The 21169-nt window shown below is 43.9% G+C and overlaps 2 protein-coding genes across 4 annotated transcripts in view; both read left to right on the top strand.

The window, feature by feature from the left end:
- dclk1a (doublecortin-like kinase 1a) overlaps window positions 1-16552 on the top strand; it is a 32921-nt gene extending 16369 nt beyond the window's left edge. For all 3 annotated transcript variants that reach the window (XM_061804165.1, XM_061804166.1, XM_061804167.1), the window contains 12 exons: window positions 2113-2213; window positions 8204-8282; window positions 8366-8559; window positions 10096-10215; window positions 11972-12118; window positions 12207-12340; window positions 13275-13352; window positions 13429-13525; window positions 13637-13717; window positions 13801-13908; window positions 14034-14107; window positions 15534-16552. In XM_061804165.1, the coding sequence (XP_061660149.1) occupies window positions 2113-2213; window positions 8204-8282; window positions 8366-8559; window positions 10096-10215; window positions 11972-12118; window positions 12207-12340; window positions 13275-13352; window positions 13429-13525; window positions 13637-13717; window positions 13801-13908; window positions 14034-14107; window positions 15534-15591 (1271 nt within the window). In that variant the 3' untranslated portion in view covers window positions 15592-16552. The remainder of the gene's footprint in view (window positions 1-2112; window positions 2214-8203; window positions 8283-8365; window positions 8560-10095; window positions 10216-11971; window positions 12119-12206; window positions 12341-13274; window positions 13353-13428; window positions 13526-13636; window positions 13718-13800; window positions 13909-14033; window positions 14108-15533) is intronic.
- Window positions 16553-18574: 2022 nt separating this feature from the next.
- On the top strand, window positions 18575-20992 carry rfxap (regulatory factor X-associated protein). Its single transcript, XM_061804181.1, has 3 exons — window positions 18575-19318; window positions 20240-20350; window positions 20442-20992. Exons 1-3 carry the CDS (start codon window positions 18887-18889, stop codon window positions 20547-20549), a joined length of 651 nt encoding a protein of 216 aa, XP_061660165.1. The 5' UTR covers window positions 18575-18886; the 3' UTR covers window positions 20550-20992.
- The last annotated feature ends 177 nt before the right edge of the window (window positions 20993-21169 follow it).

The following is a 21169-nucleotide window of genomic DNA, read 5'->3' on the forward strand; positions in this document are numbered from 1 at the left end:
CAGCCCCGAAATTGCGACGGCTCGGACGACAAAGTCATTTAAACGTGTTGTGTAACATTCCGTGTGTGTGTGTGTGTGTGTGTGTGTGTGTGTGTGGCTGGGTTTCATCAATGAAGAAGCTTGTTGTCATGCAACGATGATGATCAACGATGAAGATGAAGTTTGTGTGTGTGTTGTGTAACGTCTATTTTTGTCTGCTGTGGACGGCCACTGGTGAATTATACAGACACAAAGTTGGGTTGATTGCGGTGGGTGGGGGGGAGTAAACAGGACACATCAAAAGAATGTGATTACCATCTGTGTGTGTGTGCAAGCGCCGGTATAAATATACCCGGTAGAAATATCGGATAGTTAGATAAAGGTTTCCAGTTTTTCAAATGAGAGCTTCATCGACGGGTTTTTGTGTTTCAAATGAAGGGTTTTCTGTCTGGGTTCAGCCTCCATGCCAGATTTAGGGTCCGAAGTGAGGGTTTCGAGCGCGGCTCCAGGTTTCAAATCGTTTTGGGTTTTTTTTTAAGACTGTGCGAGGGTTTCAAAAAGGAGTGTGTTGAGACCAGGGTTTTGCTTCAAATCAGGGTTAGGGTTTCGAAACCCGGGTTTGGCGTTTGATTCCGGGGGTTTTGGTTTTCACGTGAGTCCCAAGGCAGGTTGAAAAGGAGGGTCTCAGGGGAAGGTTTTTCCATTTTCCAGACAACGGCTGGAATTTTAATATGGATTTGAAGACAATGGTTTGGGTTTCGAAGGGGAGGTGTCAAACCCGTGGCTCGGGGGGGGTGAGGGGGGCGAGTCGGGCCCACCGCATCATTTTATGTGGCCCGCAAAAGCAAATCACTTCTGTTATTTGCGTTAAAATCTGTGGCAAAATTTGAATTTGCCGTGTGAAATAAATAATTACATTGAGAGGGAAGTTTGCAAGCAGTTTTTTTCCTGTTGCCAAACTTTTTTTTTTTACATCATAAAAATCATATCATATCATAGCTCAGCTGGTACAACGTTGGCCTCACAGTTCTGAGGTCCCGGGTTTGATCCCGGACCCGCCTGTGTGGAGTTTGCATGTTCTCCCCATGCCCGCGTGGGTTTTCTCCGGGCACTCCGGTTTCCTCCCACATCCCAAAAACGTGCAACAATAATTGGACTCTCTAAATTGCCCCTAGGTGTGATTGTGAGTGCAGCTGTTTGTCTCAATGTGCCCTGCGATTGGCTGGCGACCAGTTCAGGGTGTACCCCGCCTCCTGCCCGTTGACAGCTGGGATAGGCTCCGCCACTCCCCGCGCCCCTCATGAGGATAAGCGGCAAATGAAAATGAATGGATGGATGGATAACCTGAGCAATGAGCAAACTATTATCTTGACTTTTGGTTTCAAAAGTATTTATCCATCAAGATTTGCGTTAACATTATTCTATGATGATGCAAAGAGTGGACCTGGTTACAATCCTCATTGAGCGTAAAGGAAATACCATTTGGTACATACATACGCCGCTGTGGAAAAGCCGCAAGTGCACACATTGAAACTCACATTGAAACACGAGATATTTACAAAGATGGTAGACAGAAAGAGTTTAGTGCTAGCTGATGCTAGTGCTAATGCTAGCCCTCATGCTAAAATAAAACTTACCGCTAAATATCAATGAGACACGCCAGTAACACAGCAGCAACACGCTAGCACAGCGCTAACGATAACAAGGCCGGTAAAAGTCACTTCCTCGGCACATATATTCCACCAGTCTCACTCTCGCATTTTCCGCTCGAGTGCCCCCTTGCGGCCGTTAGAGAAAAAAAAAAAATGCTCAAATTAGCCGCACCACCGCATAAACCGCAGGGTTGAAAGCGTGTGGAAAAAGGTCGCGGCTTGTAGGCCGGAAATTCCGGTATTTATCATTTCACAGCGATCGCGGCCTTTCCCGGGGAGCCGTAACTACACTGTGAGGTGGGCTATAAAGAAGGGTTCGGGTTTCAAGCGACGATTACGGTTTTATATACTTTCCACGGCAAAGGAATCTATGTTGTGATCATAAACGGGAAGATGCGAGTGAATCTCGCCGCCCGCCCCTGCTATTTCCCACGTGTCCCCCTCACGCACTCTTGCTCCATTTTCTGCGCTTTCCCTCCAGTGAATGGGACGCCGGCCAGTCAGCTGTCCACGCCGCCGCAGACGGCGAAGTCTCCCAGCCCCTCCCCCGCCAGCCCGGCCACCCTCAGCCAACAACGGCGGGTAAGGATTTCATTTTAATTTCCTGCAAATAATGCGTTTTTGTTCACTTATCGATGCCGGCATCGTATAGCGACAGGCAGAATGATTTGATGCGCTTCCACTAGAGGGCAGAAGGCGCAATTAGCTCGCGTCTCCGTCGCTTTCTGTTCAGCTACACGGACCCATCTGGTACATTTGAGAGTCAAATCGGGACGAAAGCGCCGTCGTTATTTCAGTGTACTGCATATTTAACTGCATCGCTGCTGTCGTGTGACTAAACCACGCTCTATGTTAACAGGACACGGACAAAGACGAGCGTAGCCCGACTACATCTTAAACCGACATCACGGCGCATCTATGAATATTCTTTGTTGTTGTTTTTTTGTTGTTGTTTCTTTTCTTTTTGTGTAGTTGTCCATCACGTCATGTTTCCACCAGACGCCCTTCGCTAGGTGTAACTTGTACTCGTGCTAATTTGTGCAATATGTCATGTCACAATGTGTTTTTTCGTTTGTTTTTTCAGTTTGACATGCATCGTGCGTGCGGTGTTTCATTTTGTTTTTGTATCAAAAGGCGAAATGGGGCGGAACAAATCATGACCGTCAAACCCCCAAAAAAAACCATAACACGACAAATTTTAAGAGCTTGGTTGATAGGTGGCACCAAATGGAACCACAAAGGGAGGTCATAAAATCCAGAGGGTTGAGTACACCGATGATATCACAAATGATCCCGGTGATCGATTGGTGGCCCCTAATTAATTTAGGGCCCCTCTGAGAAATCAATTACCGTATTTTTCGCACTATAAGGCGCACCGGATTATAAGACGCATAGAACAGATGCAACAGTAGAAGCTGGGGTTATGTAATGCATCCATTAGATGGAGTTGCTCGAAAGGTTCAGTATTGATCCATATATAAAGCGCACCTGATTTATAAGGCGCACCTTCAATGAATGGCCTATTTAAGACTTGTTTTCATATATAAGGCGCACCGCATTATAAGGCGCATAGAATAGACGCTACAGTAGAAGCTGGGGTTACGTAATGCATCCATTAGATGGAGCTGCACTAAAGGCTCAGTATTGACCCATATATAAGGCGCACCTGATTATAAGGCGCACCGTCGGCTTTTGAGAAAATGAAAGGCTTTTAGGTGCGCCTTATAGCACGGAAAATGCGCAACCCTTTTGTTGCTTTGAGAGCAGCAAAGCTATAAAATGGAGATGCAGAGCGATAACGGAACCACGCTGGTGTCCGGAAGATGCCGGGCGCATCTTTGTATATCAGGTGGGTTTTTATGATTTCCGTATCAAATAAGCGAAATCTATTGGAAACGATTGGATTGATTTACAGAACCGCCAACGAACAATCTTTGTCCCGCTCAAACGAAAAAGGAGGTCCAACAAGGTCGACAAGTTTCCGCTTGGATGTTGTCAAGCGTTTTAGCTTGTCGCATTTCGAACGCAAGCGTAGCGAATCGCGAGCTGCGGCGCGCGGCGTCGAGGGGCCCGCCGCCGTTATCGCCGCCGCGCAGGTCCGCCGAGCTGTACCGACGCGTCGCTCTCGACTCCCGCTCGGGGAATCTTAATTCCCGCCGCTCCCGCGGAGGCGATTTAGCGTGACGCAATTTCTGCCGCGCTGCTGTCATGTCGCAAATGTTGCAATTTTAGCGCTCAAATATCCAATTTTCAAAGTTTGATGCAGCCGGAGATTCCGCAGAAGATGACACCAGACAAATGCGGGAAGTGTAGCAAAACCATCGCCTCGAGTTGATGACCAGCTCTGAAAAATCAAAGCGGAGAATGATTGATTTTATAATTCTAATCAAAGGCCTCATCGCCCAATTTATTTGTACGTGTGACCTTCTTTTGTCAAAATATTAAAGGACAGTTCATGACACTTTCATGGATACCACAAAAAGCTTGTCTGATGGATGGATTTTATTCATAACACCCGAATAAAACGACAAAGCAACGCTCATTAGGCTTTTGGACGTTTGACAGTTTTATTGCGTGTTTTACTTTTTAACGGGGTCAGAAATCCATCACCAGAACCTGCCGTACTATAGAAGCGTAAAATATTTAAATGAAACCATTAAGGGCCGCAGCCTTGGAATTTATGACTTCCCATTTATGACGTGTACGGGCTTTCCTGTTCCGCCATAAATCCATCGGAGGTTCTCGATTTTGTCTATAAGAAATTTAATTGATTATTAAACAGGGGCCATAAATCATCCAGCAGCAGCGAGCTGTATACTTTCAAATTTGGCAGAATCAATCAAAAGCAAGCCATATTATTATAGGATGTACATCTCAATTATGTACAGAACGACCCACGTGAAGACGTCGTCGTCGTTCCGTTCGCCGCACGCGCCCGATCATAGATAACGTCGCGGCGTCGTGTTTTCCGCACGCTCGAGTGCCCCGATTTTTATGAATCGGCGCCGGCCTCGCCCACTTCCCGCGACGCTCCGCCGTCTCGTCGGCATTCCGAGCAGATTTGCCGGCGTCGCTCCGAGGTTGGCCGCCGTCTGCTCGCGCTGTTAAGTGTGGGAAAAGAAAAAGAAAAACAAAGCAAAAAAAAAAAAAAAAAAAACGTGCGGCTGCCATAAATCACGGGAACACACCGCTGTCAGCTCCTCATCCTCACCGTGTTGTGTGCGGGCGCCATGACTCACCATTTATTTTGTGTTTGTGTGAGAGAGTGTGTGTGTGTATTTGTCATAATATTGTGTTGAAGCACATTTGAGGAAGGTCATAAAATGACCAAAGAAAAAGAAAAAAAAAAATACAAATCGTCCACATTTGTTTGTCGAATTGTTGTTGTTTTTTTTTGGTTCATGTTTTAATTTCCATTTGTCTGTTGTCATTAAATTGTCATTTCATTTGCACACATTTCTTGTTTTGTGTTTCATTTCATCTTTTCTTTTATTGTGTACGTCGCACAAACGCCGTCAGCACGTTTCGAGTAAATATGTAATATTTCATCGACCTCTCGACTCAAAACTCAACGAAGGAAGAGGACAAACGTCCAACATAGCTTGCCGCAATGGCATCTTTTATTTTGGCGGGAACATATTTCAAACTGATAGCGTTTTGACGCACATGAATGTAATTACAATTTAATTAATTTTGTGTAATTACATCGTGCAATTTCAAAGGAGACCATTGACCCAAAACACTTTATTTGTATATTTATATTTGCACACATTTCTTGTTTTGTGTTTCATTTCATGTTTTCTTTTATTGTCTACGTCGCACAAACGCCGTCAGCACGTTTCGAGTAGATATGTAATAATATTACATTGATTGCTTGACTCAAAACTCAAAAAAAGGAAGAGGACAAACGTCCAACATGACTTGTTGCCATGACATCTTTTATTTTGGCGGGAAGAGATTTCAAACTGATAGCATTTTGACGCACACGAATGTAATTACAATGTAATTAATTAATTTTGTGTATATCAACGCACAATTTCATACAAGACCGTTGACCCAAAACAAATACTTTATTTTTTTATATTTACATTTGCACAAATTTCTTCTTTTGGCGCACAAACGCCGTCAGCACGTTTTGAGTAGATATGTAATATTTCATCGACTGCTCGTCTCAAAACTCAATGAAGGAAGAGGACAAACGTCCAACACGACTTGTCGCCATGACATCTTTTATTGTGGCGGGAACATATTTCAGACTGATAGCGTTTTGATGCACATGAATGTAATTACAATGTAATTAACTAATTTTGTGTAATTACACCACACAATTTCAAACGAGACCGTTGACCCAAGGGAGGAAACGGATTTCTAATGAAGAGTTGTCACGCTAACACAAAATGGACGACCAAGAGGTGTTGACATTTCTTTTTAGGTAAAAAAAAAACGAAATGTTACAGTGCAATTCATAATTCAGAAAGTGAGTCATACGACTGGCGACGTGGCGCCGACTTGGTGTCTGGTGACCCGAATCCTTTCCCCATGTAGCCTTATCCCCCCCCCCCCCCCTTGCCGTTCTTGTCTTTTTTTCTTCTTCTCGGCGTCCAGCTGTCAGGGATCAGCGACGTAATCCCGTCGACCGCGTTGATCTTTTCCGACGAGCGCGCGATGGGATTTCTTTTGCCGTCTAGACGGCGGAAAGTCATCAAACGGCCTCCTGCGCAAACACGGCGCACTTTATTGCTTCTGCCTTCGCCCGCGTACGTCTTATTACTTGTTGTCTTGTTTGGGCGCCAAAACAAAGACCGATAACATTTTTATTTTATTTTATTTTTTTACAATTATTACTTTCTTTGTTTTGTTTTTGTTCAAGCAGTTAAAGTTGAGGGAAGGACAATCGCACTTACGTTTGTAACGTTCCTACGACTGTTTTCAACCACCTTCCCAACAATCCTATTCAACTCCACCTCTCGATCTTATTAACTTTATTCCTCTCATAATTTAGTTGATTATATTCGGCTTTGGGGGTCACTGTGGATCAGATGGAAAAGTGTTGGCCTCACAGTTCTGAGGTCCCGGGTTCGATCCCGGCCACGCCTGTGTGGAGTTTGCATCTTCTCCCCGTGCCTGCGTGGGTTTTGTCCGGGTACTCCGGTTTCCTCCCACATCCCAAAAACATGCAATATTAATTGGACACACTAAATTGCCCATAGGTGTGATTGTCAGTGCGGCTGTTTGTCTCCACGTGCCGTGCGATTGGCTGGAGGCCGGTTCAGGGTGTGCCCGGCCTCCTGCCCGTTGACAGCTGGGATAGGCTCCGCCACTCCCATGACCCTTGTGAGGATAAGCGGCTAAGAAAATGGATGGATATTTAACTTTTGATCCTTTGGTTTTTATCTTTGATTTGATCATTTCTAATTACGTTCATGTTTGATCTGATATTAATCAACAGTCTCTTTGATGTGATTGTTGTTTTTGATCGTTTCCTTTGATCTTACGTTGAGCCTTTGCTCGCGTCTTACCCTTTTTAACCACGGTTACCTTTGATCTCACCGTCATTTTTCACATCTTGTCAATGTCGTCCGCCGCGTTGCTCGCTCGCCGCCTCGATCGCTGTCGTAAGCGTCGAATCCGGCGGCGGCCTCGTGCGTTTTCCTCGTTAAGATGAACAACATCAGCGCTTCGTTTCGGTTCGTTCGGTTGTGACAGCAACCAGACGTTTCCCGCCGACATACGACATGAGCGTCACCCCCACCCCCCACCCCCAAATCCATCCCTCCGTCCCGGCAGCAGGAAGCGACCATATTCAGGCTTCTCCTCACCAGTTTCCATGGCAACAGTGTTTGTGGCAGGAAGAGAGCGGCTGCGGGAGAGGTGAGGAGGAAGAAGACAAAGAAGAAAACGAGCACTTTTACACTGAATGCTCCGCCCCCCCCCCCCAAAAAAAAAAACAATCTTACATAAGAGAAAGAAGCATTGAGGACATTTTTATTCTCACTAGGTCAAAAAGAAAGATGACTACGTCATTATATTTATGTAATATGTAATATCGCATTATTACATTCATGTAATAAATACAGGCCTGAATACATAGGAATGGGAATTGAGTTTATTAGTAATTTAATCCTTTTGAATTTAATTTGAAATGTACATTTGTTTAACTAACCCTAACCCATTCATTAACATTCATTTAATATTTTGGGTACAAATGAAACTTTGATTTTAAATTACCTCCATTAAAAAAAAAAAAAGTAGATTTTTTTTGGGTGATGCTTTTGCATTTATTTTGGATTTTGACATTTATGTAAGCACATTTTTAAGGGCAACGTTCCGAGCACGTCGCCGCCAGCCATCCCAATTAAGCTGAATATTTGACATCTAGAGCCGTCAATGGCAGTGAATGTAACGTTTTTGTTTTTAGAAACTTCAAAAACGCCCTTTTCCAAATATAAAATCCAGGTCCAGTCTTACTCGAGTGACGTCTCAAACCGCGTGTCAGGAACCAAGACAGGAGTAGAACGTAAACTTTGGCGCAACCGTTATTCACTTTGGGTTCGCTGTGATTTCGTCCGCAGGATTCCCGGGGCTCCTCCCCCTCTGCGTCTTCCACGCAAGCGTCCAGCCCGGTGAACAGCGACGGCGCAGCGACCGACGGTAAGGACGAGCTTTTTATCTGAATCTTTAATATCGTATGAAATCCTCGCAATTTTATTGATGACCATTTCTACTCCCTGCAGAGGAAGCGGTGGCGGACGAGGTTCCGTCCGTGGCGGACGAGGTTCCGACCGTCCCGGCTTACATTTCGGAGCGCTACAAGGTGGGCCGCATGCTGGGCGACGGCAACTTCGCGGTGGTCCACGAGTGCGCCGAGCACTCGACGGGACGCCATTACGCCCTCAAGATCATCAACAAGGGCAAATGCAGAGGCAAGGTCAGACCCTTCTCACCGTGACCTTGTTTGACCTTGTCGATTTTCGTGGTTATCCTTGATCACATCGGCGCGTTCGATCACATTGACGTTTGAGTTTGTCTTTTTTTTAACGGGTCTACCTTTGATCTTATGGGAAATTTTCAGCCACGTGTATCTCTTTATCTCATATAGGGTGTCAAACTCGCGGTTTCTCGGGGGCCACATTGTTGTTCCAGTTTCCATCAGAGGGCCGTTATGACTGTGGAACAAAAATATTGAATCATCTCATCATATTTACATCATCCATTTATGAACTAGTTTTGGAATCAGAAATCAAGGGTAATGTGTTTTTTCAACCATTCACGTTTTGTAACACAAAAATGCTTGGAATATCTCAACTTTATCATTTATGATCCATGACAACTTGAAATTTTGGTGCAGATTTTTACTAGCATCTTGGAAATTGACACTGTAGATTTGGCTTCGCGGGCCACACAAAATCATGTGGCGGGCCAGATCTGGCCCCCGGGCGTTGAGTTTGACACCCGTGATCTAATACATGGATCAGACTACAGGATTTTTGTCCCGATGTTGGCTCGGTTCGCTATCGCAGCTTTGCTATATCCCAGATTTGCGCTTACATATCTTGTCAGGAATGACAAAACGCTTTGTCATGTGACATAATTCCAGAATAACGTTTTTCGCGTCACAAATCTTAAATCCCAAAAGGAAAAAGTCTTCCATGTTGGATTTCTTCCATGCTGTGTAACATCAACAATAACTCTCTTTGTCGCCCTTGTCAATATTTCTTCATCAGAAAGAGGAATGAGTGGAACAATACAAATAAAAAAAAATAACGTTTACACATAAATGTTAGTGCTAGCACTAGCTAGCTATATAGCTAGCTTCATAACATTATGTTATTGATTTGCTAGCAGCATCACAAAAGTACGTGAAAATTACAGAACAGAAAGCCGAAACCATTCCCTTTGGAGCACCCAGAAACAAAACCAAAAACATTTTTTTCTCCTTTTTGTGATTATTATTATTTTAACTAATCATTGCTGCAATAAGAATTAGCACCGCCTCCTCCTCGATTGTTGTCATTGTCGCAATGGTAATGGTTACATCCGGGTGCGTTGACACGTTTTGCGGTCCCGCCAACCCCCAACAGCTTGATTTGAAAAAAAAAAAAAAAAAAAAAAAACTAGCCCAATAAACATAAAAGGCGTGAGTTGGCATTTTGTGTCGTGTAGGTTCTGACGGAGACGCGGCAAGATTTTTACGGAAATAATCTCACGTAGTTCCGACGGGCGAGACCGACTTTGTCTTGTCGTCTGATCTAGGCTTGATCTTGATCTATAAATGATCTCATTTGCCTTTGACCTTATTGTCATTTTTGATTTGAGCATATCATAACTTTTTTTACTGTATATTTTGACCTTATTGTCATTTTCGCCTACATATATAATCTCCCCCCCCCCCCCTCCTTTGATCTACGTTGACAATGCGTACATGAATTGCGCGCAGCTCATTCCGGTCGGCGTTTTGCTTCAGGAGCACATGATCCAGAACGAGGTGGCCATCTTGCGGCGGGTCAAGCATCCCAACATCGTCCTGCTCATCGAGGAGGTGGACACGTACGGCGAACTCTACCTGGTCATGGAGCTGGTCAAGGTCGGTGCAGGTTTATTGGGGGAATTCGGAATCCACTCGGGGTCCCCCGGCGGTGAATTCCAAAGCAGTTTCCCGTGGCCCTGCGACCTTTCGATATAAAAGCGAGACGAGAACCGTCGGTGCATATTTCATGAGGATCGAATGCCGTCCATCTGTTTGACGGTGGGGGGGGGCGACACACGTGGGTGGGAAATCGGCGAACCAGCGGGAGGAGAGCGAGGAATGCCGAGGGTCGCAGATGGCGACGTTGCCACGGTTGTCAGACGGCTGCGTTCGTCTCGCGCCGCTCTGCAAAATCTGGATCCTCGGCCTGGATGGGAGAAAAAAAAAAGACAACTAGATTACAAAATATCCAGAGTACATAGTAGTTTTTTTTTTTTTTTCTATAGAGTCGCGATGCAATATCTACATTTTATCAAGAAAAAGACAGCGTCCAAATTATTTCAACTATCTTAACTTTCTTGAATTTGAATCAAAGAAGCCCAAAAAAATGGCTAAGAGTAGCGCAGCAGTGGATCAAACCAAGTACCGTAATTCCTGGCCTACAGAGCGCACCTGGTTGTAAGCCTCACCCAGTACATTCGTCAAGGAAATACCATTTGGTACATACGTACGCCACAGCTGTGTAAAAGCCGCAAGTGCCCACATTGAAACCCACATTGAAAGACGAGATATTTACAAAGGAAGATGGTACACAGAAAGAGTTTCCAAAGTTTTAATACGTTAGCTTGGATTAACATAGCAACAGTACGGTAGCACGAACAGGGCTGATTTAAAAAAATAAAAAAAAACAGTAGAAAAAAAAAACAGCCACGGCAGCTACACAGTAGCACAGCACTAAGAGGGCCGGTTAAAAAAAAACAAAAAACAAAATCACTGAGACGCTGCATTAACACAGTAGCAACGCGCTAGCGCGGCGCTAACGCGAGCGCGGTGCTGGCAGGGCCAGTTACAAAACACATACTGGTAAAAATCACCGAGACACGGCAGGAACACAGCAGCAACACGCTAGCACAGCGCTAACAGGGCCAGTTTAAAAAAAAAAAAAAACATACCGGTAAAAGTCACTGAGACACGGCAGTAACACAGCAACAACATGCTAGCACAGCACTAACGCTAGCGCAGCGCTAACAGAGCCGGTTAAAAATACATTTATATTACATACTTTCCACCAGTCTCACGTTTACCTTTTCCGCTCGAGTGCCCCCTTGCGGTCGTTAGGGAAAAAAAATGCAGAAATTACGCGCATCACCGCATAAGGCGCAGGGTTGAAAGCGTGTGAAAAAAGTTCTAAACTTAGAGGCCGGAAATTACGGTAAACAAAATCTTTTCACGACGTTTCAGTGGTGGGGCGCAAAATGAGGAGGCAAACAAGAATACATTTAAATATCAAATCCTTAATTAAATAAACTAAAATCTGAAAAAAACAGAGTAACAGAAATTTCTCTCAGTGCAGTCATGAAATAAATTGTCAGCAATTTCTGATCACGTGATCTTATCGGGACAAGTCATCAAAGTTTCGCTTTTAATCATTTTTGTAATACAAATACATTTGTTTTTGTCATGATTTTTGCATCATTTTTAGCCATGTTTTGCCTTTGATCTCAAACAAATCTGGTCTCAAATTTGATCTCGAACCTACCTTTGGATCATATTGTAATTTTAGAATCACCGTTGATCATGATTTAATAATTACCAACGCTTCCCAGTGAGATTGAGTCGGAATTCACAAAGAATCTTCCCGCGGTGTCCACAGGGGGGAGACCTGTTCGACGCCATCACTTCGGCTAACCGCTACACGGAGAAGGACGCCAGCGGCATGCTGTACAACCTGGCCAACGCAATCAAATACCTCCACAGCCTCAACATCGTGCACCGGGACATCAAGCCGGAAAACCTTCTGGTGAGGTCACTTCCTGTCTCAAAGTGACCCACGCGATCGGAAGTCAATGTGTATAGAAAGTATGCAGAAGACTACTTATCGTTCTTAGGTGTACGAGCACGCGGACGGCAGCAAGAGCCTCAAACTGGGAGACTTCGGTTTGGCCACCGTGGTGGACGGACCCCTTTACACCGTCTGTGGCACGCCAACATATGTAGCACCTGAAATCATTGCAGAAACGGGGTAAGGCCCAAGTCTGGGTTGGACTTTTTTCATTCGGTATCATGTTTTGTTTTGTTTTTCTCGAGTTGATTTTGTTTCACTTGATGTTTGGATTTGTAGGTCATTTCATTTGAGTGCTCAATTGATAAAATATTGTTTGTAATTGGAGTTCAATTTTCAGATTTTAATCTACACTATTTGTATTTTTATTTGAGTGATTTTTTTTAAAGTTTAGAATTAAGCTATTTGTTCTATATTATTTTTGTAAAATGATATATATACATGTATTTCTATGACTATATACAGTATATATATATATATATATATATATATAGAGAGAGAGAGAGAGAGAGAGAGAGATAGTTATTAATATATATTTTTTATTTCCATTACATCATGAGTATTTTTCATTATTCTGTTATATTTTTCAGATTTTTATTTTATTGGTATTGAATAAAATTCTGTAATTGATTTTAATTTATAGTTCTATATTTACTTTTGAATTTAATGTTAGTTTTGATTTTATATTTTTTCTTAGAATCCACTTTTGTTCTTTTGATTATATATTATTTATATATTTTAATATTTGTTACCCATCATTTATATTTCAGTTATTATTTGTAGCATTTTACATTTTCCTTGTTTTATTTATCATGATATTTGAATATTTCTTTCATTTATTTTGGGTTTTTATTTTATACGATATTTGGACTTGCAAGTCAACTTGAATCAACCTTTTATTCTATTGATCCTTGTTGAATTATCAAGATGTATTTACATTTATTTTGCTGTATTATTTGCGCATTTTATTATCATTGTCTTGATTTTTACAGTTTGGATTTTGACACATTTTTTCGGATTTGATATGATTTCTGTTTGAATGGATTTTTTGGTACATTTTAATTTTGATTCTTATTATTACTCTTTTATCTGAGGCTGACTGTGTTGCGTTCAGGTACGGCCTGAAAGTGGACATCTGGGCGGCTGGCGTGATCACTTACATCCTTCTGTGTGGTTTTCCGCCTTTCCGAGGGTAAGGAGTCGCCTCTCGGGCACGATAGGACCGCTCCCTCTAGCGGCGGCCGACGTCACTGCGCGTTTTCTTGCAGGAGCAGCGAGGATCAGGAGGTTCTCTTCGACCAGATTCTGATGGGCCAGGTGGAATTTCCTTTGCCGTACTGGGACAACGTGTCGGACACAGCCAAGGTAAAGGCATTTTTTTTTTAAATGAAATTTGATTCTTCTTAGATATTGCTAGAATGTTACTCAGTGTTTGTATGTTTTTTATATTTTTTTTGTCGGGGTGGGGGCTCTCAGGAGCTAATCCGATCCATGCTAGAGGTGGAGGTGGACCAGAGATACACGGCCCTGCAGGTCCTGGAGCATCCATGGGTCACTGTAAGCGCGTTTCCCGTCACCATTTCGTGTCGTAAACGAGCGGTTCTTTGTCGATTGAAGACGTTGTCCTTTCTGGGATGCAGGATGAAGGTCTTTGCGAGAACGACCGGCAGCTGTCGGTGGCGGGAAAGATCAAGAAGCACTTCAACACCGCGCCGAAGGTCGGCGACGACACCGAGGCGCTTATTTGTGTAAGCGGAGACCACGTGCCCCCGCTATTTTGTCCGCCAACAGGAAACGATAAAAACGTCTTGATTTTGTGTGTAGTTGTTGGATGTGTTTTTCTGACTCTGCCGTCTTGTGCGTCTGTGCTCAGTTGGACGGAAGTTTTTCTATGCAGCGATCCGGATCTCTGGACTTCCACCAGCACCCGGCCATGTACTGGATAAGGTAGGCCCGGCCGGGTCCTCCGTCACACATCACACAACCCCCCAAAAAAGTCACTTCAAACCGAACCGAGAGACCTCGTTTGTCTTTTGTGGGTATGGATCGAAGAGTTTTCTCTGGGTCTGTTCTTGGTACTCTGCCAGTCGTTACGCCGCCAAGTGAAAAATTTTATTTTCCATGGCGAGTGATCAAAATTTGCCACATCCAGTGACCAAAACTCAAATTTGTCTCTATTTATCGCCGGCAACCAAGATTGGAATTTGCCAGCAATCGTTCAAAATCTGTAGGCGGAGCTTGTTTTGAAAGACCCCCCTGGCTAAAATTGACCCTGAAAAGGCTCCTTCAGACCAAAAATGGCTGACTTCCTGTCTCTTTTCCAGCACAGTTTCTTGAAATTATTTTGAGGGTCTACTCGTGATCGGCATGTTTACCAAATCTCATGCTGCTTATTCATGGCAGCGCCGAGGGCCGAATTTTTAAGATACACGATCAAGCGCCGACGTTGCGACTTAATTGTTTTGGTGTCATGTGTTATGATTATCTTCTTGCAACAATTTCACAATTTAGCGTTGCCCATTTGTCTAGTTTACAAGGTTCACATTTGATACCGATAGGCTGTTTTTGACCACGTGACTACATCCGGGGCACCGGGCCGGCTTCACTCTACTGATGCAGATGTAGACGCTGCACCGATCCGTCTGTCGCTCTCCCGCTCCATTCTTCCCTCGCTCGTGAACAAGACCCCAAGATTAGATTAGATTATTATTTTCGTTTTTGTTACCGAGAGGGAGCGAGAGAGGTTCGACCGGGCTGAGTCCCAAGCGGATCCTGCACCTCTTTCTGCACTTCCACGGCTACATTTTTAACTCGACTCATGAAACAGCTAGCGGTGTGGTAACCCGTTTTGGCAAACTTATTATGATAAAACAGAAAATACAGATTTGGGAGACATACATTGCATTCACAGCTGCTAGATCGGCTCTGCTAATACGAGACAGCCGCGGTTGTCGCCGTTTGGTTGCTAACTGCTTCTGTTTTCTCGCACTGGTTCTTGATCACAGCTGGCTGTCGAAAGAGAGACGCATTACAACGCTCATTTGAGCAACCGATAACATAGCAGCGCGCCCCCATTCTTACGCCTTTCTGAAATGATTCCTGGTTAGTTACGTGTTTTTATGTGAATTCACCAAACCAAGATTGCGCCTGCGTTTGAAATCAGGTGTGCGATGTCAGACAAAATTTCTTGGACATGAGCCTAACATGGCTGCTTCAACGGGAAATAGCTGACTTCCTGTGTCCCCTCGGACATGGTTTCTTGAGACTTTTTTGTGCGTCTACTCATGTTCGACGTGTCTACTGAAGTTTCGTGTTACTCGGTGAAACTGTCTTGCGGGGCTGAATTTATGAAAATGTGAATTTTCGCCTTCAGGCCTCCCCTGTTGATAAGGAGAGGTCGCTTCTCGGACGAGGACGCCACCCGGATGTGATGCCTTCGCGAACCTGACATGTCCCGCCCGAACGTCGGCCTTCCGCGTCTCCATCTGCTCCGAAGAGGGAGGGAATACCTTCAGAGGAAAATGTACAGCAGGACAAAAAAAAAAAAGAAAAAAAAGCGAGAGAATTCATGGATGTCTTTCCTAGAGGAGTAGTTTATTTTGTTTCCAAGTTGTGTCATCCGTCATTGGCTTTCTGTGATGGAACATCCTTGGCAATATGGACCAATGACCTTCATCTTTTTTTTACACATGCATATATATATATATAGATATAATATTATATTATGTACGTAGTTCCCTTTTTTCACAGAGAGATGTTGTTGTCGATCGATCGGTGGAAGGAAGTCAGAAAATGGAACAAAGACGAACCATTGGTGTTGCCTTCCGGTGATGTCGCGCGCACTGAGACGCTGCGTTCGGTTGCCATTCGTACGTTTGAGTGCCGCTTTTTTTCACTGCTGGTGTGTAGCAAACATGTTTCCGTGATTACCCCCCCTCCCCCGAACTCACTAAAGGCCCCACCCCGAAGCAGACAAAGGTGTAACCTCGCTGATGTCAAACATACAGAACCAGCAGCACTCAAGTGGATTTGTTTTTTTTTTTTTTTTTTTACTTGGCACCTGGAAAAACCTCACTCATCATCTTCATTCTTCACGAGTTCAGCATAACAGACACACCGTAGCGTCTAAATAATGTCTGTTATTGTTCGTATTACAAAATCCGACGTGTTCAGTATTGACTCGCAAAGAAAAGTCAAACGGGGGGGGGGGGGTCATCTGGTCCAGTTGTGGGGTTTTATAGCGCCACCGTCAAACTTCGCCGCCGTGCTCTGTCGAAATGTCTCAAAAGAAAGCGGCAAAACAAAGATGGCAGACTTCCTGTTTATGGTCTGGCATGGCTTAAAGGGGAAATCCAGTGCTTTCCATGAACTGTGTACCCAATAATTCATGAATATGTACCCTATTTTGACAATGTGATGTTAAATCTTCTCTCATTTATTAGTGTTTTGAGAAGATTTTTATCGACAATTACGAATTTTCAGCGGCGGTGGAATTTTCACAAGTCACATACGAAGGGGGGCTTCGACGTCCGGGGAGACCTTTAGCCTAGCTTCGGCGTCCAGGGCTAACGGCCTGCGCCGCCCGGAAGCTCGGCTCGCGGCCCGCCGCCGGAGATCGCCCGTCAGTCTCCGCGCCATTCCCGTCCGAAGAACCATCCGCGGTTGCCGGCCCGGTGCTCCCGGGGGCCTTTGTTTACGAACTTAAATGGCGCGTAGGCCTCCGAGTCTCGTCATTCCGCACGGAGAACCATCCGAATCTTCAACATTATTTACAGCCACAGATTCAAATCTGTATGGAAGTGTTCCTCTGTCTTCCTGATCAACCGATACTGCTATATCTTCGTCAGATGAGGAGAAATATGAGAAATCAGGGCTGGGCGTAATGGTGTCCCATGTAATCGAGCGTTTGGAACGGCACGTAACACGTCCCATCCGCCCACGTAGGTCATGTGACTCGCGAAAATGGCAGCGCCCCTGAAAATTCTTGTCGATAAAAAAATCTTCTCAAAACACGAGAGAGGATTTAACATCACATTGTAAAATTGGATACATATTACGTGACATATTGGATACAGTGTTCATGCAAAGCACTGGATTTCCACTTTAATGAAGATTTTTTTTGCAGGTCAAGCCATGACAAAATTGAATCGTGTACGTGGATCAAATTTGGTAGCACTTGGACAAAGTCTGCACAGCCTTTGAAATGGCAGAAGTGACCTTAAAATGGCCACCGCAAACCAAAATTCCTGAGTCTTTCCCCCGATGACCAGCATGGCTTCCTTGGGACCGATGATCTCTCTCTCTCTCTCTCTCGCAGTCGTCTCTTTCGCCTGACGCGTCAATTGTGTTGACTGCGATCAATACGAACCAATCGACGAACGGCAAGCAACAAGCGGGCACCAAAGTGCTGTGACAGCTGCACTACACCATTACGCCTGTTGCAAAACCAATACATGTACCTCTATTCAACAGTGCTCTATCAACAATAACATGATATTAACAATTATTAAAATGCTTCAAAAAATGTTTAAATTTGTTTGACTATTACAGATTTTTTTTCTAAAAGTACATCTTTTCTCAAGAAGGTCTTGAAATAACACTCCAAACCAGTCTTTCTCCACGAATTGGATTTTTTTCTAAGAAAAAGTTATTTCCACAATAAAAAAATTAAAAATACCCCATTTTGTCCAAAATATAAAACTTTTATGAAGAAAAAGTCATTCTCCAAATTGTTTTTTTTTTAATTGCAAACTCCTACCTTTTCTACAGAGAAATGTATTTTTCTTGAAAAAGTCCATTTTTTTATTACCAAAAATATTTTCTTTAAAAAAATCTCAGTTTCTCCAAAAATATACTAAAGTATCCTATTAATACAGATCTTAAAATTCTTTCCAAAGTGTTTTTCTTGAAAAAAAATCTTGATGTGCAGCTTACCTCAAATAAAACTGGTCTCCCAAAATAAAAACTAAAAAAATTTTTTCACCACCAAAAATATTCTTTAAAAAAAATCGTTTTCTCCAAAAATATACCAAAATATCCTATTAATATTATATATATAAGATACTTTATAGTTTCCACAAAAAAAAAAAATTAAAATACCTCACTTTGTCAAAAAATATAAACTTTTAGGTAGAAAAAGTCATTCTCCAAAATGTTTCATTTTTTAAATGGTAAAATCCTACCTTTTCTACAAAGAAATGTATTTTTCTTGAAAAAGTCAATTTTTTTCACCACTAAAAATATTTTCTTTTAAAAAATCTCGTTTTCTCCAAAAATATACCAAAGTATCCTATTAATATATATATATATAAGTATTGCCAAAGTCTTTTTCTTTAAAAAAAAAAAATCTTGATGTACAGCTTACCTCAAATAAAACTGGTCTCTCAAACTAAAAACGTAAAAAAAAAACCATGAGGGAAAAGAGCATCGGTCTATGTACTGTTCTTACGCCACTAGGGCGGCGCTAGAGAGCATGCCGATGATGTGAGAAAAACAAAAAGCAAGACGAAGAAGAACCGCTGCACAACAGTACGCAACTGTCGCTGTATACTATCAAGTTTATAAACGAGAGCCACCTTTTGCGGGTATTCGTTTATGACTAAAGGTGCGTGGTAGGCTTGCAAACCGCTGCTGACACGGACTGGCTGGAGCTCGACACTAGTTTGCCACCGCTCGGTTGTTGTTAGCTCGTTATTAGCTTCCTTAGCTTGAGACTCTATCGGCAAGATGAGCGACGAAGAAGCGTCGAGCCGCAAAGACTCCTCCAAGGCCATCCTGCTCACCAAGGACGGCCAGCGCTACATCGTGGGCGACAGCCGCTCGGTGGACAGCCGCGACGTGATCACGCTCATCCCCATGGAGGCCACCGCCGCCGCCGACCTCATGGACTTGGACGACGCCGACGAGGAGATTGACGTGCTGGACGCGTCCGACCCGCGCGACAGCGCCGCCAGCCCGGAGGAGCTGAACGACGACGAGGCGTCGGAGGGCGACGGCGCCGCGCCCAAGCAGTGCACCTACGACGGCTGCACCGAGACCACCACGCAGGTGGCCAAGCAGCGCAAGCCCTGGATGTGCAAGAAGCACCGCAACAAGATGTACAAGGACAAGTATAAGAAGAAGAAAAGCGACCAGGCCATGTCCACCAACAAAATGGACGTAAGTGTTTCATTAAAGGTCCACTGTCATGAAATGCACGATTTTTAGTATCTTATTCATGAAAAAACGGCAGCCGGTATGGAACCATGCGTATTTTCACCACAAAACATGATTTTGACGTATATGGCTTTTGGAACTCCCACCATGAAAATCCTCTCGAGAGATTTGTTTTTGACAAAAAGCAGGAAGTGACGTTGAGGCAGTTGCGCGCTCAAGCGGATTTGTTTCTTTCCATTAGTTATACCTGCGGGAAGGTAGCTCGTAGTTCCTTCATGTTAGCCAAAATGCCGGCTCGTTACATTGCTGGCTATTGTTCCCACACTCGGGAGGATGGATTTACCCTTCATAAGTTTCCAAGAGACCCAGTTCGTCATGAAAAATGGATTGCACGTGGGTTCAAATTTACAGGTAGGTGTGCATAGAGGTACTAAAAAAAAATAATCGTTTGGGGCGGACCACGTAAACCGTCTCTCATAACGTAACAAAAGATCCGCGTACGTACGACAGCGTTGCTAAATGTGTCTGTGCACGTCGGACGGCTTCCGTATCGGGCTCGCCGGCGAAGGCTGCCGCGTCGTGCCGCCCGGGCCACGGCGTTGTCATCGCTCGCAACTGAGTACGCTACATACTGTCGGGGAGTCTGTTGTTTGTTTGAAGTGATCCGCATATCATCTAAATATGCCTTCCTCAACTTTGCGCATGGATGAGGCATTCTCCGCTCATATTTAATTTTTCGTATGGACGTTGAAGTGAATCATGAATAATTTTTCATTTCAATATCTATTTTAGAATGTTTACAGGGATGACATCTGACCTTTAAGTACTCCGACATTCTACTGGTTAGCGGGGGGTCACTTTTAAATGGCGGTACCACTCCGTGTGTGTGTGGATGCTGGTTTCATCGCTGTTGTTTGGGTTCAGGACAACTGCGAGGAGCGTCCCGTGTCCGTCAACAAGCAGCGTCTGGGAGGCATGGGGGACCGGCCCGCCAGACCCTCCCTCATCGAGCAGGTGCTCAACCAAAAGAGGCTGGTAAGTCGCACCGGCACCGCGACCGCAATCCAGTCAACAACAACCCCCCCCCCCCCCCGTCACGTTTACACGCTCTGCTGATGTCCGGCAGTCCCTGCTGAGGAGTCCCGAGGTGATCCAGTTCCTGCAGCAGCAGCAGCACGTCCTGGCGGCGCAGAGTCGAAGCCTGGCGCTGCAGCACAACTTCAGCGGATGCTGACCGTCAACCACCGGATTATTTTATTTATTTATAATATTGACGTTTGAAAGGACATCGGTCCAAGATGCCTTTTTGGGCCCTTTTTTTTTTTTTTTTTGACTTGTTGATGATTTTGTTGTCGTTGCTGTCAAGTCGAAGTCTGCTGATATTTGACGTTACACGAACGGAAGAAGAAAAGAAACGTCACGAACCGAGGGAGTAACTTTTTATCACCCGAATATGATCGTAAGTAGCTATACATGCCAGAAGATAGCAGCAGATATGATTGAATATACAGTAAACATATGCATGTGTACTGTTTTAGTATATGCACACATTTATTCGTGTACATGTTTTGTACACTTAAGAATGCAGAGTTTATACATGTATTAATATATATATACTGTTTGGGTGTACACGTCCATTTACTTAGAAAAAAATGTCACGATTGCGATGAGAATTATCATGATAGGATTATGATATTGCTTAAAATAATGTTTGTATAAATATGTATATTTGAGTTTTCTTGTAGAGTGTTCACACTGCATTGGACGTCTTTATCTCCAGTAAATAAATTAGACCTGATCCCACTTTAAACTTGAAAGAAAATTTAATATAAGCACAAACATATGTCAGTATGT

This window comes from Syngnathoides biaculeatus, chromosome 18 (assembly GCF_019802595.1).
Source record: "Syngnathoides biaculeatus isolate LvHL_M chromosome 18, ASM1980259v1, whole genome shotgun sequence".
Lineage (NCBI taxonomy): Eukaryota > Metazoa > Chordata > Actinopteri > Syngnathiformes > Syngnathidae > Syngnathoides > Syngnathoides biaculeatus.